Source organism: Lepidothrix coronata, unplaced genomic scaffold (genome assembly GCF_001604755.1).
Source record: "Lepidothrix coronata isolate B3197 unplaced genomic scaffold, Lepidothrix_coronata-1.0 Scaffold8, whole genome shotgun sequence".
NCBI classification, from domain to species: Eukaryota; Metazoa; Chordata; class Aves; order Passeriformes; family Pipridae; genus Lepidothrix; species Lepidothrix coronata.
Window position 1 is genome coordinate 4,300,896 of NW_016690188.1, and position 18,087 is coordinate 4,318,982.

Below are 18,087 nucleotides of genomic sequence, written 5' to 3' on the forward strand. Positions count from 1 at the left end.
AAACAGTAAATCTGTTGTCCCTTTAATGGGACCTCTCATGCAAGGGCTTTGGGATTAGATCTTCAATTGGCACCTTTTAAACCTCTGAATCATTGAACACCAGGTTGCAAGGGGACCTCAAGGATCACCTGGTCCAGTCTTTCTTGGCAAAAGCATCATCTAGACAAGACGGTCTTTTCCATGTGGCTCCTTGTAAAAGGAGAGTCTTCACCTTTTTTTTAGCCATCCTTTAAATACTGGAACATAGTTATAAGGTTTCCTCTAAGACATTTTCTTTCAAGGCCAAACAAATCCAGTTCTCTCAGTCTTTCCTCCCATATCAAGCTTCCCAGTCCTTTGATCATCTTTGTGGACCTTCTCTGGAACCCCTCCAGCCTGTTCACATCTTTTTTACATAAGAGGGACGAAAACTGAACACAGTATTCCATGTGTGGCCTGAAATGTGCTGAGTAGAGCGGGATAAACTCTGCTGGTGATGCCTTTCTTTATGCAACCCAGCATCCTGCTGCCTTTCTTTGCTGCAGCAGCAAACTGTTCACTCATACTGAGCTTGTTGGCTACCAGGTCCCTTTCCACAGAGCTGCTCCCCATCCAGGTAGATCCCAGCCTGTGCTGCACTCCTGGATTACATTTCCCAGCTGTAGGACCTTACACTTGCCTTTGTTGAACTTCACGCCTTTTCAGGGTTGTTGTTGACTATTTCACTTCTCCTGTCTAACAGTGGGGCAACATTTTCCTTCTGTTTCTGTTTGTTGTTTACACACCTGAAAAACTCTTTCTTGTGGTTTTTGACACCTCTGGCCAATTTCCATTCAGTTAGTGGTGCAATTTCTTTGTGCTGACATGGCTATGCCAGCTACTGGCTATGCAATTAGATGCAATTTTACTGCAAAGAAAGTCTTCTCCCATTCAGGAGGTGGTATAAGCTAAATCAGAAAAGTGACTTTTTTGATAGTAGGAATGGTGCTTTTTAAGCACAGAAAAGGTCTAAAGCTCAATATACTCACCCCTTTAATTGAGGGCTGAGAGAACCACTAGCTTGAGCTGCAAGATAGGGCATTAATCCAGTGCTTCCAGAGGAAGTCAAATCCTCTAGGAAATAGAGATAGAAAAAAGCCAAGTCCTAGTACAGTATAAAAAGCTAAAAAGAAAATTTCCCTTTTCATTTTTGGACAGAAAAATCCCTTCAAAAAGCTGACTTCATATATAAATGATAAAGGAGCAGTAAAGAAAGGATTGTATTTTGCAGTGGATTTTGCAGTTCACCTGTAAGTTTCAGTGCATACAAAGCACTCTCCCAAACTACCTCTGCTGAAATTTCTCTAAAAGCAAGATGAGAGAGAAACAATAATGGGCAAGTCAAAAGAGACTTTCAGGGATTCTACAGTCATTAGTTTCCCGAAGTGAATTGCAGTTATTTTTATGAAAATAGACAAAACTAACCTCTGAGAAAAAACTCTCCAACTCAGACTATCTACCCTACATGTAACATGCAAGTAGCTTATACTCTCAAATCCAAGCAGAATCTACACTGGGCACCAAAAATTTGTAAATTTGAGAATTTGAGAGGGTAAAGTAATGATCAGCCATGTTGAAGATGTAAAGATAAAATCTAAGATAAAACTGATCTGGGCCTTAAGAGTACCAAAATAAGGGTAGGTGATAGGAGATTCTCTTCTTTTTCCTAGCAGGCTGGCAGATGAGAAACTCTCTTACTCAGCATTTGAGCACACATTTCTGTATTATAATGGAAGTATAATGGAAGCTACTCGAGCACTATGAGAGCAATGAAGAACCTAGCAGAAGAATGCCTCATGAAACTCTCAAGGTAGAGAATTTCAGAAGGACTAGGCTCCCATAAATTGGGCTGAAAAAAAATTGTACAAAATTGAAAAAAATTGTATTTTACGTAATAAATGGGGGGGGGGGAACTGTATAACAAATATAGGTAAGCAAATCCCAAAGTTCCTTCATTTCTTGGGAGAAAACTTTAATTTCAGTAGCTGCCAGCCTGCATAAACCCACGTGGTAACACACTGTTCTAAAAGCAGATTTCTTTATGAAACTATAGTACCAGATCTGAGAAATAAAGATGGCTGTGTATATCTTCAGACACTATAGCAACAAGCACCTCAGATTGGACAGAATAGCTTTATTACCAAGTTAGCACAAATTAAATAAAACATCTGCCTATTTTGAGTTTTTAGCTACTGAATTGAGTCATGTATCTAATATATTCATTCACACACCACTATAAGAATGGAAATTATTTTATTCCCTTTTTACTTGATATGAGGCATGCAAAAGCTAAGTAACCTGCCCAAGGTCACAGATAATCTCTTGCTCTCCCCTCCCTGTATCTCACAATACCTGAAATGGACCTCTGCTGCAGATAGCAGCATCCCTTCTACTCCTCCTACTCTCTGACAGTGGGACAGTCAGTTCTCTGAGGGATTGAAACTTAGCTCAAAACTTGGCTCAATACAAGGACATGTGGGTGCTATCTGGCTGTAATCTCTGAGTCACATACATGAGCTAATCATGCCTTTTGCCCTGACACTTTTAGAAACTATGAGCTGAAGACACTAACAGTCTGGAAGCATCGCATCTTGACTGCCCAGTCCTGGGCTTTGATTGCTGGCAATTAAACAATAGTGATTATAAATATATATATATATATATATATATATATATATATATATATATATATATATATATATATATATATGTGGAAAAGCAATGCTTCCACTATCACATGCAAGCATTAAATAAGACACATTTGCCTCTGCCTCCCTGCACAAATAATCTAGGTTGCAATTCTTTTTTACATTTATGAACAATCTTCTGAGATGACTGACAAAAGAAGTAACTGACATATAATGTGAATCTTTACGGTTAGCCATTCCAAGACATGCAGCTGAATAAAATTCTGCTCAGTCAGACATAAAATCAAATTAGAAGAGCTCACTCTGAAGAGAAAGAACTACATTTGAAACAAATAAGGCAGTGCATAATTCACTTTTAATGGGATAAGTTCCTAAAACCACACTAATCACAATCCTAACAAGGTAATACATTCCACTGCGAGTTTACCACATCACTGCTCAGTACACAGCAGAGCTGCAGAGCTTCAGTCATGTGAGGGATTTGCACCACATGCAAAGTGAGCAACTGATTTTTTGCAGTCAGGATTTGTTCAGCAGAGCACTCCTGTTTATTAATAATTATACCTTATGGCCTTACAACACGTGTTGTTCATCCTACACGTGTTCACAAAGACTTTCACCCATCACTCAGATCCCTTGGTTAACACACAACATACTTCTCCACAATGCCCTGCAATATTCCTCAACAGTTTAGAAAAGAACCAAAAAATGCTCCATCTCACCTGCACAAATTCAGAAGGAAGGTAATAACTCAAACATGAGAGGTGGCTAACGCTGAAGTAACATTTCCTATGTGTTGCAAAAATGCCACTGGATTTTTATAGACCATAAGTATTCAAGACCTTGGGTTTGGATCTGATTTTTAGGACAGCCTTTTTCATCAGCACAGCAGCTCACAACTGTAAGAATGCCTGAGCTAAAGGAGAAAGTATGACCATCTGATCTGCAGCTACTCTTCAAAGTAGCATCTCGGGATGTCCACACTTATTTGGTGTATGAGAGCTGATAGCTTATAACACAAGATGCTGTACCTACGGGGCACCAATAAATCAAAGAAAAATAAGAAAAGAGTTAATAATTTCTATGACACAGGATATCTTTTTACACCTTTATTAGAGTGTTCAACTATGAAAGTTGTTCTAGCAAAACCCACCATTCACCATGTTGCATATTCACTACCTCTCAGCACATCTGATCCAAAAAATGTGCTCTGATGACCAGCTAAGAGATATTTTAGTATGAGATTTAGAGTCAAGCTGGGTTTTTCCTGTTCTGTCAGCAATCCAAATATTCTGACTCAAACATAGGGAATCATTCTTTTAATCACATAGCACAGACTGTAGCTTGCTTCTACAGCTTCCTAATTTTTAAACAACTAACAGGTGAGAAATAGTGAAAAAGCTAATAAAAAGGATATGATTAAATACACATCAAGAGCAGGAAAAGTAAGCAGATGCTCTTCTATCTGCATCTATATACTGTGATACTTACTTAGCAAAAATTTCCATTTATATATCCAGCTGAAACCTTGTTCCCTGCATAAACCAGCTTTTATTTAAAAGACCATTTACAAAAAAAAAAAAAAAGTAACAGTCAGAAGACAGAACTACAGTACATACAGTACAAATAGAATTATTTTTCCCTTACACAAACATTATGGCTCTGTATGAGTATGCAGCAAGGTGAATACCCTACAAATCAAACTGCAGGTTGCTGACACCGGGCTCAACCATCTCCAGACATGGGTTATTGCTAACTCCAAAGATGTTTTTAATACACAATATTCAATCCACCAAGGTTTTTTGCACTCTATTTTATTGCTACACTTTGATGCGAGGGAGTTTGTCATATAATATGCACACACAGAAATCATGGACACAGACACTCACAAGCTTCCCCTTAAACAGATATCCTATTTTCTAGCATGGTGGCCACACACATGTGAAAAAAGATTATGTATGGCAAGCAAGAGACTAAGACCACTTTAAAGCAGATACACACAATGGCTGTGCCCTGGTCACAGGGCAAGATGTGGATGGAGATAACTGGGAGTGAAGAGGTGTGACTTAGGGAAGCAAACACAACATGGGGAAAGCTGTAGCTCTCTGAATTAAGTTTGTATCCCTCAGCTCCTGCAGTCTCTGACTGTGAATATGAGGGATCTAACACCAACCAGCCACTGGACAAGTCATCAGCAATTCCCCCATTCCTACAGATGAACAGCAACTGAACTGAACTGAGCTGACTTCCAGGAGAGACACATAAAAAGAAGATGTTGAATGCCTTTAAGCATGAGGAGACCTACCAGGATTTTTAAAAAGAGAGAAGAACTCACAAAGCAAAACAAATTATATTGAGGGGAAAAAACTAAAAATTCCAGAAATGGGAGCTAAATTGCTGCTGTTTCCCACAAATCTAAAGTTCAGTCAGCATCAAACCTTACGCTATCTTTTGAATAGGGACACACAGCTCATTGTTTCAGTGAGTAACAGGGTACCATTTCACAAAACAGGTATTATCCTTATATCAAGGAAAACCAGTTCAAAGAACAACAAATTACTTGTACGAGGTTATCCAGACACTTAGTAGAAACAGCTCAGCTAGTACACTTAACTGTTGAGCCCTATGCCAGTGACCGACCCAGTAGGACATACAGCCCTCCAAGGAAATGAGCTGGGGGCTTTGCTGCATCTCTGGTTACCTCTCATTACCCAAACACTGCTAGGAAAGAGCCCTACATCAGTCATTGTGGAGGACTCAAACTGTGGAAAAACAGAAAAGAGCTCAGAAATGTGCATGGTAAATCCTTGAACACAATTTGGAGCATGATATTTTTGGCCTTTACTGTTAGTCTCTCCGAGGGACAGCATTAATTTCAGCATTGTTGCACAGGAAATTGGTGCCTGAGTTGAGGATGCAAAGGAACTCATTAACAATTCCAGCTATAATAATTCAATTTTATATAGCCAAATCCTGTCTCAAATCTCGGAAAATAATAAAAAAACATAGAGTCACCAAAGAAGGACTGTAGTATAGACAGAAAGATTGTATCAAAGGCTAATACAGCAATGTGGGCTCAAAAACCTACTATTTCAAAGATTTTCTTGGGCAGGCAACTTAATACCTCTGTTTCTCAGTTCTTCAGCTGAAAATAAGGATAATAGCAAAATGGGAACATACTAAGGATAAGGCAAGATACTCAATAGAGACTATGTAAAAATCTAACAGAATTGGGTTTGTCCTTGGGTAAAGCACAGTAAATTTGCAGCTATTTTTGCTACATTTTAAGATAACTATGTCACTGACAGAGTTTCAGTGCTATGACACAAAGATCACATTTTTCCAAGCAAAGGCACAATACACCATACATTACCTTCAAAGGAAATTGCAGATCTATTTTTTCCTATGAAACAAAAAATAGAGACAAACCATGCCTTGATAACATCTGCTGAGCTTTTTCTCAAGACAGAGGGAGATTCAGGTCACATTCAACTCTACACGAGTGATACCCAACACAGGCATCAAGACTATTAGTGTATTTAAGACCAAGATTTTAAAATCATGTCTAGAGCTGGTAAACCATAGCTATTCCTACAGTCACCAGAGAGGAGGAGACAGATTTCCCAGTTTTACACCTATAGTTAAAGTCAAAAGAATCCTTTTTTTTACATTTTATAGCAATGTTTGCAATACAGGAATACAGTCTCTCTTCCATCCTACAACATAAATCTTACTGGTATCACTGGGGTTAAGGGACATCTGATACAGTTAAAAAAGATAAGCTATCACAAAAATTATTTCTTGGCAATGTTCAGCACAAAAACCTTGAAATCAAACAGGCCCAGACAGCAGCATATCTAAATCACACAAACTCTGTAGGATTTCTTCTGCCAAAAGCCAAGGTAAGCACAAATTGTATCAAACAGGGACTTTCCTTCATGGTCTGGTCATAAGAGTCTTGTTTAAGAGGATGAAAAAAAAGTCTTTCAAAAAGTCTAAGACTGACTTGAAGATGAATCTATGACATGAATAAACAAAAGCCAACCTTTAATTGTATTTTCCAGAGTTGTCCAGGTATCAGTAATCAGAATATAAAAATCAACTAATCAGATGCTGCTTGTTCTCTTTCAGCAAGTCAGTGCTGCCATCTATAGCTGTCTAAAGGGCATGCAAAAGAAATTCGGAGTCATGCATCTAAATAACATTCAGGAAGCATGTCAGTAAACAGAGAATGCAGGGTGAGTCAAATACGTTAATAAAATGCAACAAAATAATGACGCTGCAGTACCTGAAGGAGAAATTCTTTCTCTATCACTTCACTTGTCTTGTTTATAAGCCTCTTCTGTAGTCTCTGTACTTTCTGAATCAGCTCATAGGTAGTGGGGTCGCTGGCCTAGAAAAGAGCAAAGAACTCTCAAAAATTATACATGATAACAAGTTAGGGTTTCTTGTTTGCAAATGAAAATCATAATATCTAAGTGTTCAAAAGTAATAAATATAAAAGGGGAGGGGTGGGAGTGTTTGGGGTTTTTTTTAAATTGCATGCATACAAGCAGTCCTGAAACCTAATGTATCAATTTTAGCAGCAACTGGAACTGCCCACTGACAAATGAAGAGCAGTGCAAGTACTTTCCACTGTTTAAGAACCTCAACAGTTGCTTTGAACAAAAGAAAGAATAACTGCAATATAGTCTTGAAACAGGTTGAGAAGTTAAGAGGAACAAATTTGTGGGGTACATTGATGAATTATGAGGCTCTAAAGTGTCCATACATGTGAAATCTCATTCTTCAATGGAATGAAGTGGAAAAAATGGTGACAGTGTATACACTAACTGCTGCCCTCTATCTACATAGCCCATGAAGACCAGGACCTAGTAGATGTCTGTCTCTCTGTCCCTTCTCATTCTTTTGTCACAGATTGATTCTGGAGGACACTCTAAGGAGCAAAGTAGTAATTCTGTGAGGAGCAGCCAGCAAAGCTGACTACTACTTCATATCTTCTTGTTGGATCTTTTACTGAAGGGCAAACTCTGCCTGAAGCTTTTCCCCATTCAGGGATTCATAACACCTCTCTCCCATCTGGTTTCTCTGCTCTCATGTGGTGTCTCATAAGGATTAAACTCATACTGCAGTAAAGGCTTCAATAAAGTCCTGCTCTCTATATATCTGCTTGAGCTTATAAGGAACTTGGTATCTCATTGCTCCTAATCTTTTGTCTGATTTTATCTAAATTGACTAATCAATTCAAGTGTAACTAGGACACTAACACAGATATGGACACAGCACTCACAACACAACATCACTTCCCGAGAAACAAGGCTAAAAAGTAGATCAGTCTCCATGATCCACTCAGACCTTGATTTTTTATAGTGCTGCCCAAACATAGTGCCAGTTGTGACAACTATAGTGATATGAGGGTGTTTTTTCATTAGGAATTGAACCAAAACCCCATCAGGATTATTTCACATGGATCTTGCCATCTGCTGGCCTTTCTGTGTTCCAAATACAAACCAGTAAACTAGAATGGAGAGACATGATTTCCCATTATCATTCTCTTCATACATTCATTTTCCCAAAATTGGATGTTTTGACTGGCCTGATTTTTCTTTGTTACAAGGTAGTGCTGGAGTTCATACATACACGTTTAACCTAGTTCATCTCCCTTCCATGTGAAAAGCTAGTCACATTGTTCAACTTTAGCTCAGCATGGAAAGAGTAACTATTCTGTTAGTAAGCACAGTCAAAATATTCAGCCTTGTTTCTGTAGGGACTGAGCATGTTACCACTCATTATTAGAGCAGCTAAGCAACCCAGGCTGGCATCAGATCAGAAACCCATGCAAGAGTGGAATCTCAGATGGCTCTGACTTACATCAAAAATATCCAGTGATGCCAACTGATGTTCATATATTTGGTCTATGCTTGATGGATTTTTTATTTTTCCCCTTCACTTGGCAGGTTCAAATTGTGTGAAAATTTAGATTAGCTGTTTATGTAGAACAGTTGAACTCACATTACCTGGAATGACTATCTCTGGGAGCCCACTGCTGTTTATGTGCAGGCCTCTTCCTTTTCTCAGAGATGTAATTTACCTTCTGACTTCATGTCTGTCCATTCCTTAGTCTACCTATTCTATGACCCTTCCAAATTCTGGCTTTCTTCCCATATACATCTCCCTAATTGGTGAGGGTAGGGTTGTATCTTTCCCCCATCGTCCTCTTTCTCATCATCCATATTAAGGAATCACCCCCTTCTCAATTCACCTTATGCATTCTTACTCCCTTTAGCACTTGACTGTCTCTTTCCAAATGCCTCTGCAATTTTTCATTGAGAAAGTGACACAAAAATAACACTGATTGCATTGTGCAAGGAAACCATTCAGCAGTTAAGCATTCCACTGGCACCATGGAAATTTCAGTCTGCCTGCCCCTCCACATCATCTGCCTAACAGTAAATGAAATGGGCTTTGTGCTGGGTCGCTGATTTGGTAATAGGGGCTTTGGGAACATGAAATGCTCACACATCACCTCTAATTTTCTCCATCTGTGAACTTTCAAGGGCTTCTGCAGTTCTTCTTCCAAAATTTTGCATCGAGTTTGTTCCTTTAACAGTTCCTTCTGCATATGATTAACCTCAAATCTGAAGACCAGCATAAAACAAAAAGAAAAATAACCCACTGAAACTATAACAGTGTGACCAAGGCTGTGAACATTAACAAATCATTTTTTCATGCACTACAGTGCACAGGAAGCACTACGTGGAAAACACAAAGAGTCACTTTGCCACACTGTAGTGGCAAAAAAGTTGCAACACTGACATCACTAAACAGGTGGAATCATAAGGTAACACACTTAGACCTCTTCACTTGCTCTATCAAGAATGGCTCAGAAAAGGGACTCTTGGGGAATCTACTCCACAGCCTACTGGATCTCACTGTTCACATCTTCCCATTTACATTAAGGCCAGAAGGACTGTTAGCTCGTCAACCTACAAAACAGTTATGGGTCATATCCAGTAACCCCTGTATTGAATCTAACAGTTTGTGTTTGAAAGAAGTTTTTAAATCTACTTGGCTAATACAATCTGTTAAATAAAACACACTCTAGGGTCTAAGTAAGACGGACACCATTCCTTACAGAACTGAAGTTTGATTTTTTCTACTCTTACTACCTCTCCTCAAGGAATTTCAGGGGTAACTTGTTGCTGAATTTAAAACTACTTGAGCACTACCAAGATTCTTTGACAACTAGGCTTTTATGGTGGGGATAGGGGGTTGAGGAGCAGGGGGGAAAAGGCGCTTTTTGCAATGGTCTGACCCTGATCATTCTAGTGATCGTAAGTTCTCCAAGGTCAAAAGGAGGTGGGGAATCATGCTGTGCCTGCCACTGAATCTTTTCCTGCTAAGCTCAGAGTTACATTTAGCTCAATAGAGAGTAAAATACCTTTTTTTTAACTGTGAGGTTGGAAAAGGTTATGGAAGAGGAAAAAAACATCTCCAATTGGCAAATCAAGAAAGCTAATTAGCAGCACAAGTGATATATGGAGTCTTTCGACAGGCAGTTTTCATGGTGGTTTTGGACTTCATTAAAGTATGTGATTGCTGCTGCAGTTAGGAAGAATTGATCTACCCATCATGGCATGCATCACACTACACTTCAATACCATCACTGAGTTTCAATACAGTAACAGACTTTCAGCTGAATGTATTTGGGCAGCAAGTTCAAATCCTATTCCTGTCTGCAGTCAGTCGATGAAAACTGCAATTGCTAATGTTGTGTGCCCAGTTCTCTTTTCTGTTTCACCAAATCAAACTGGCATAATTCCACTGGAGTCAATGGGACTGACCACGGACTGAAGTTAATTTGTTCTGCTGAAAAGCATGGAATTATACTGATAAGCTAAAGATCTAGCCCAAAACTGCGGTAGCTACATAGAATTGGAATGATGGTTATCTGCTAAAAACATAACTGCCTCTCTTTACAAATCAAAACTGATTCTACAGAAAATGTCATTAGTTTCCCATCAGGAAAGAATACACCTCTAATGGAGGAGGGTTAAAAAAAGAAATGAAGCATTAAGCCAGAGAAGGAGGAGATAAATCAGGCTTAGGCTATTAAACTTGTGTTTTAAAGAAACACAACCTTCAATGAAAATTTAACTAAATCTTTCTAAGAGAGCATGCCTGCATATAAATCTGGAAGGAGAGAGCTCTGAAAGTGCAGGAGTTTGTCATAAATATGTCAAGTGTTCCCCATACCCTGTGGATTGCTTAAAAAAAAGGAGTTCCACTCATCTGAGCCTTGTACCACTGTACCACTAAGCAGCTCACTGAACTATGAACACCTTTTGTGCTGATTTCTGTCAGGTTTATTCTGTAGGCAGTAATTCACAGTACCAAGGGAAATATGGAAACTATTTCAACTCTGGCCAAGTGGTCTTCTTTCCTCCTTCCTATATTTTAATTTTCTTAATTGCTGATAAGTTGTTTTATAAATTTAATCCAGTTTGTGTTAGAGGTCAAACCAAACAACCTCCTTCTCCAAGGTATAATGCTTGTTGATACAAATCCTTACCATGCATAAAACATGTTTTCTGTCTCAAACATAAAATCATGGCTGCAGTCACTACGGAAATGTACTCAATCAGGTTTTCTACCTGAGCTCCTCCACGTTAGCCGCACTCTTGCCAAGTATTCCCTTCTCACGCCGAAGTTTTTTGATCTCCAGCTTGAGAATTCGGATGTCCTCCACCCTCTGTCGGTACTCGCTCTCGCCCCTGTTTAGGATGGCCTGCTGGATTTTTATCTTTTCATAGAGCAGAGCCACTTCATCATTGCGACGAATAAGCTGGGTCGCCAGGGCATGTCTCTCACTGAGCACCTGTAAGGGCACAGGGCAAAGCAGTGAGCTCAGCTACAGTTCCTTCACGCCATCCCCAAGGATCATGACTACATTTGTATCAGTCAAAATCATGTGCATTAAGAGGTTTCACTGTTTTTAATAAAAGAATTATGGCATGAACCTAATAGTATCCCCTATATGGGTTCAGTCACCTGAACAGTATATACTACATATTTCGTTCACTTCAGTATCTTAACATTTTGGTTTTAAAGCACTATAAAGCTTTAGTAGTACCACGTTCACAGTAGTTGAGGATCTCCATCTTAAAAATACACTGGACAAATGAGGAAACAAAATGCAGGGTGTTTGAAAACTCAAATTAGAGATTCCTACCTTGTCAAATTCCTTCGTGTGCTTCAGCCTCTCTGCATCAGCTTCAGCAATGATATTTAGGAGTTTTCTCTCTTCTGCCTCCTGATTTTCTATGAATGTTTTGGTTTCCAGAGCCTGTCTTGTCATCTGAGCCACTTCAGCCTGATGGAGAGAAAGAATGCAGGTAAATTGTGCTTAGTAATAATTTCGCATTACACAAACCTACAATTAAGACTTAGGATTTTAAAAAATATTTCATACATTCTTTTAGCTACCTGAGATGTACATATCTTGTTAGTTTTTGAGAACAAATCACCAAGACAAGCAGGCATGAAGACCCATAAAAAAATATTGTAAACACTATTTTAATATGATTGTATTATACACAATAGAAATTTGAAAGGATTTTTATCTATGACAGTGGTTCAAGTTGTAATTCAGGGATGCCTCATTTAATAAGTTTTTTAAAAAGTGTATAGGTCATATTTAGAAAACTTTTCAGGAGTTGTTATTCAAATTTTAAAGTCAGTCTGGGATGTGAGAAAGGATAGTTCACCTTGCTGAAAAGGGCAACAATCTACGCTGTAGAATAAAAATCAGCATCAACTCAGAAAAGGTTTCAGACAGGAATAATAGAATTGGTGGAGAAGATGGCAACCAGGCAGGGAACAGCAAAATTAAAGAGCTATAGCACTTTGCTTAGTGGATGTGTAGATGAAGAAGACTGGGAAAAGAAGGTTGTTCCTAAGTGAAGGAGCAGCAAAGTACTGCTAGAGTGACTGCACAGCACTAACAAACTAATACTGCCCAATCATTCTATCCCACTGTCACAAAATGTATAATTCAAGGCATGTACATAGATAAAAACTAATAAGGTCTTCTTGGATTATTAGAAGTTTCTATCATTGCTATGCAACTAGAGCCAAGGTGGAACTAGCTGACCACAGTCCATTTCCATAGATATGAAAACTTTCAAGCCTTGACTCAACGACTTTGCCACAGCTCTGATCCTTACAAAGGATGATGTTCAAGCTGCCTTTTGGGAACAAGCATCATTCAATGTTGAAAGAATTAGGCTGTGATATAGGCTGTGATAAAGGCTGCACCTGCAAAAACATCATTTTAAGACAGAAAAAGTTCCATCATCATAATAAAATAGCTTGTTCCATTCTTATTTTCTTTAATAAAATTCTCATTTTCCCATATGTGTGAGAGGTATCTCTCTTAGTCAGTGTTAGATATTCATCAGAATCTATCAGCTGAATGAAAATGCAAGCCACTTCACACTGAAATGCAATCAACACTATGCAAAAGCTGTCTACAAATGTAAAACTGCTCATGCGTTCAGTACTGTTGGATAGTATTTTTTTTAATATATCAAAATTCTATGGTCTCCTTATGTCAGAAAAATATGAATTGTAAACAAGAAATGGCATTAGATGTTGGCAGTAAACATTTATATAAACAAATCTCCTCACTGGAATGCACTAAGTTAAAATAAATCTGAACTGCCTTGTATAGTAAAGAACATAAATACTTTAAGCCACACAAAAGCCCAACAAGCTAACAGGATTCTCAGTTAGATTAAATATGCTGAAAACTACAGTAGGAGGGTCTGTGTACATTAGGTAAGAGAAAAGTAAATGAATAAACACAGTTACTGGCAAGGAGAAAAATGATCAGGTCTGAAATGGCTGTAAATCAGCACAGCTCACTTGAATTCAGTTTGGAGTCTTTGTACGAACTGAAGAACAGTCAGCAAGAAAGAATAATGTATATAGGACCTATACCAGTATCTCAAACCAAATTCAAACTAAATTCTTGTTTAGATTCTGAAATATTACTCTAAGTGAAGAGGTTTTTTTACTGGTATTAGAGGTCAAAAGAAAATATGAGTTTTACAAAAGTTATAACTGAACACAGAATGCTGAAATAACAAGGCAGAGGTTTTATATCCAGACTTCTAGAAAATGCTAACAAAAAAAATACACATAAACATCTACAAAAATATACAAAGCCTGACTTGCCAGCAGCTCAAATCTGGAGGGCCATAGATAGATTGTTTCCAACATTCAGATGCTCCGTCAAACCACTCTAATCTGCAAGCCTGTAAGAAGGCCAACTGAAGCCAAAAGATGGCTTTGTACTGGCTTTAATGGAGCTTGGATCAAGTGTCCTCTGTTTCATTTACCATGATGACAGATTTTTAAGACCTTTATGCCATCTGAGATGAGCATAAATCCAATGTCTGTATAATCTCATTCCTATGAATCCCAGTTCTCCATGATTTAGCACATTCTTTAAACTTATTTCCAGGAGCAGCTTGCTTACTTCCTTCACAGCAGCGCAATCAGGATGAAGGGAGGCTGGCTTGCAACACAAATAATTGTGTTCTTTTGTGCCTGTGACAATCAGCTCCCTCTGAATTCTCTTCTGTTTTAGTATTCAGCAGTGGCACTCAGGTAAGAAGACCACAGTGCCCGGCAGCTAGTCAGCAATGTCATGTCAATGTATGGACAAACTTGCTAGTGAGTAATTGAGTGTGTAAACCATGTAGCAATCATATATTTGTCAAATAAACGGCAGACAGTTCTGAGGTGATGAGACAGAACTGGGGACTAGTTAAGGCAGAAAGTTGCACACAGGAAATGAGATGTTGTTTGACTTCTCCATCGCTTGATAGAACAACTCTGAGACAGATCAGGTACAGGAACACAAATTCATCACCTTTTTACAAAGCCCCATTGACATCTTGTCATAACTGTAATGTGCTGAGAGGGGCTGAAAGCTCAAGAAGTCATTGCAGCAAAGCAATAAAGTGACAAAAGAAAACATTGTGAAAAGTGACAGAGGACTTTCAGGTTTTTTGAGGGGTATTTTTTTTCCCTGGTATTGTTTTTTTTCTCTAGTGCTTAGTGAAGATTAAAAATAAGCTTCTGTGGACACTAACTCCTTAAATCTTTCCAGAGCACAGCAAATTGGGTTGAGATATCACCACAAATCTAATAGCTTGTGTAAGGATGGGCTGCAGCCAGCACTTAGAAGAACCAGAGCTTCAAGCTCAGATTTCCTTTGATTTACAACAGATTCTTCCTGCTTTATATCACAATATTAAAATAACTTTCTGTGCAGGGGGACCTACTAAAAGGCACTGCCTAACTCTCAGAAGACTAATGCTTGCTAGTTACACAGAAATACAACATTGTGAAGTGTAATATAATGGGGGTTGCACTTAAAAACAGCAGAGAGAAAAGAAGTTTTTAAAAATAAGAAGTTGAATTACAAGGATCCATATTAAAAAGTTTGCTAGAATCAGGCTATCCCCAAAATCCACTTTTCTGAAAGCAAAATGGAACTTTTTAGTAAAAAATGTTCAGTCACCAAGAGATTTAAAGCTTCCAACAGACAGTTCAGGACTTTTTGATAATTATAGGCAGAGATTAAATTTGTCAGATACACAGAAGATTTGTGCAACTACTATCTCTAAAGTGTACTGAGATCTTGAGCTTCAATTACAGAATAGTTTAGTAAAATACAACAAAACTACGACAGACCAGAACATAATGCAGTTCTGTGAAATCATGGCAACTATCCTTTGTAGGAAGGTATATGTGTAAAGGGTCTTACTTTCAATGATTCCTTCTCCTCCTCTGAATGCTGATGATCTAGATGTGCTTTCTCAAGGGCTACATCTTTGTCTTTGAGCTCCTCCTTCAGCTGATCCAGCTGACGTGTTGAAGTTTTCAGTTTCATCTTCATATCCGCTATCTCATCCTAATAAACAGAAAGTGTGATCACAGAGAGGGTTAAAAAATGAGCTTATTTGTGATGGGGAGTTCAGGCTGTTTAGATGTTGGAAAATGTAGAGAGGAGACATGTTGTACGTACTACAAGACATCACTTTTTAATCCAACAGACCAAAACAGCTTCATTAAATGACAATTTTTTTATTATGCCAGCATGACACTGCAATAAAAAAGCCTTTAAAAGATACACTGACAAAAATAATGACCATCAATTATGAGTTTAATAAGCCGTTTAATTTAAAGTGCGGGACATACTATAAGAACAAGCAGTCAATCTGAATTATTACGATTCAATCATATCCATCTGTTTTCATGCTTCTAGTAATGTGTTTTTCAATGATGTTGTATGCAGTTGGGGACAAATCTTTGGAGAGAAGCTGGTTTTGTGCAAATGAACATACCCATCAGTGAGATACCTATATGGCTGCAGGGGAGAATAGAAAATGCTTACCTCCATTTTGCCTATGTTCTGGCTTGCACACAGGTGCAAGGGGGAAAAAAGTTCTCAGAGTTTGAGGAGTCCCTGGTATGAGAATATTTAGCATATATTTTAAGCTCAAAACACAGTGTAAAAAGGCTGGTAGCAGTGAAGAGAGATCAGGTCAATAGGAATACTTCTACTCACAGCACAAAGGTGCCTGCCTGTAGAAAATTAACCATTTCATTTCATCACAGTGACAGCACATGTTGTGACATGAAATGGAAGCTAACAAATTCAATGTTTAGACAGACATGCTTTTCTGGATCTAATAAAAGTAGCTTTAGAAGCTCACAGAGAAGACATGATAATCTTTCATGTGAATACATCCGCTTTCAATGCAAAACAGGGTTTTCAAAGCTCTCTTAACACTGTCCACCATAGGTGTGGATTTACTTGACAAATGAGTGATGTTTTCTTGCATGAACTGTTTAGCATAGCTAAGCAAGATCTTGAGTCACAGCAATCTTCATGCAAACAGTACAGAGGAAGTGCTGACTAGTACTAATTTGTCATTAGGCCCAACTGTGCATGTTCAGCCACTCTTATGAATGCAAAAGTCTTATTAAAAGCTTATTAAAAGCTGTCTTTGCTACATAGCCTATAAATATCTTTACAGTTGTAAAAGATGACAGATTTAACATATAGTGCCCAGCCATATACCCAAATACATTCTCAATTAGTTGTTTAATGAAGAACAGTAAGAGCATACAATTGTGCAAGCTGGACTTCTAGTCAGCTTGCTTAAAAAAATGAACTCCTAACACCAAAAGAAACCCCAAAGATGAAAACAATGGGCATATCTCATATTAAAAGACTGCCAGCATGTTTTTTCCAGGAGATTTTACTGAGTTGAACGTTATAGTACTTTGGAGACCACCAGCAAGGTGGGCATAATGGGATCATTTCAAATTAAGCAATCTAAAAATACTTACAGCTAGCTTTATATAAACAAGCCTGTGCAAATTTGTTTTACTTCCCAAAAAGAAAAAGAATTTACCATAATGTTTAAAGCAACCCTCTTTTTTTTTCTTTCATGACTGGCTGACCTGTTACTGAACACTGAATGGCTGTTTTTCTCATTGCTACACATTATACTGGCATATTGCCTTGGCCAAAAGATCTTCTGGGGTCAGCCTTCTCACACAGGACTTGCTAAAAACGTTTTGCAGTATGCCAAGTAAGCTATTAAAGTCTAAACACTGGCCTCTGACAACTGGAACTGTGAACAACATAGTGTATACCACCATATAACACTCAAAACCAAAAAAAGCTGCTTCATTTTCTAACTCAGCACATAGTTGTCCTTCTTTATAAGTAAGCAAATTTATGTTCCATGTTTTAAAATAAAAACTATTTTTAAAAAATCAGCATTGCAATTCTTCGTCCTTATTTCTTCTGAGAGATTGTTTGGGAGCAGCAAGAATTCCAACACTGCATCCACTGATGAGAGGCTGATTAAGATCAAGTAACAACTCCCACATAAGTGGCAAAATGGTTCATTCCTCATAGAATTCAGTACACAGTTGGATAGGAACTTGGACAGTTCACTCCCATCTCCTTTTCAAGCAAAGCACCTACCTAGTCAAACCTAAGTATAAATTTTTAATTCACTATATATGTTTATGCCATAAATCTTTATTCAGAAATAACACAGAGCTGTAAATATTTCACAGCTATCCAAGGTCCCAATCTCTGCCAATTACAATAGCATTTGTGTAATATTTTAGATCTTTACATCAGAATAACAGAATACATCCTTAACTGGTCTGTTCCCTTCTTCTAGTATTGTTATTGAGATCCCCAAGGAGGAGACATGAATGGAGAGAACAATTTCCCGAGGAAAATGACAGTCTCTGAGAGGATAAAGCAAGGTGGAAGCATTTGGTTCTTGTCAAAAAATTCCACTTCAGCTTAGAAAGTGTT

At 38.2% G+C, this 18,087-nt stretch overlaps 1 protein-coding gene across 1 annotated transcript in view; it reads right to left on the reverse strand.

The window, feature by feature from the left end:
- Positions 1-18,087, reverse strand: part of CFAP58 (cilia and flagella associated protein 58) — a 56,535-nt gene that overhangs the window by 16,449 nt on the left and 21,999 nt on the right. Inside the window, exons 11-15 of the mRNA XM_017839212.1 lie at positions 15,505-15,651; positions 11,899-12,039; positions 11,321-11,544; positions 9,193-9,304; positions 6,955-7,059 (exon numbers count right to left, since the gene is read on the reverse strand). Coding sequence (XP_017694701.1) covers positions 6,955-7,059; positions 9,193-9,304; positions 11,321-11,544; positions 11,899-12,039; positions 15,505-15,651 — 729 coding nt within the window. The remainder of the gene's footprint in view (positions 1-6,954; positions 7,060-9,192; positions 9,305-11,320; positions 11,545-11,898; positions 12,040-15,504; positions 15,652-18,087) is intronic.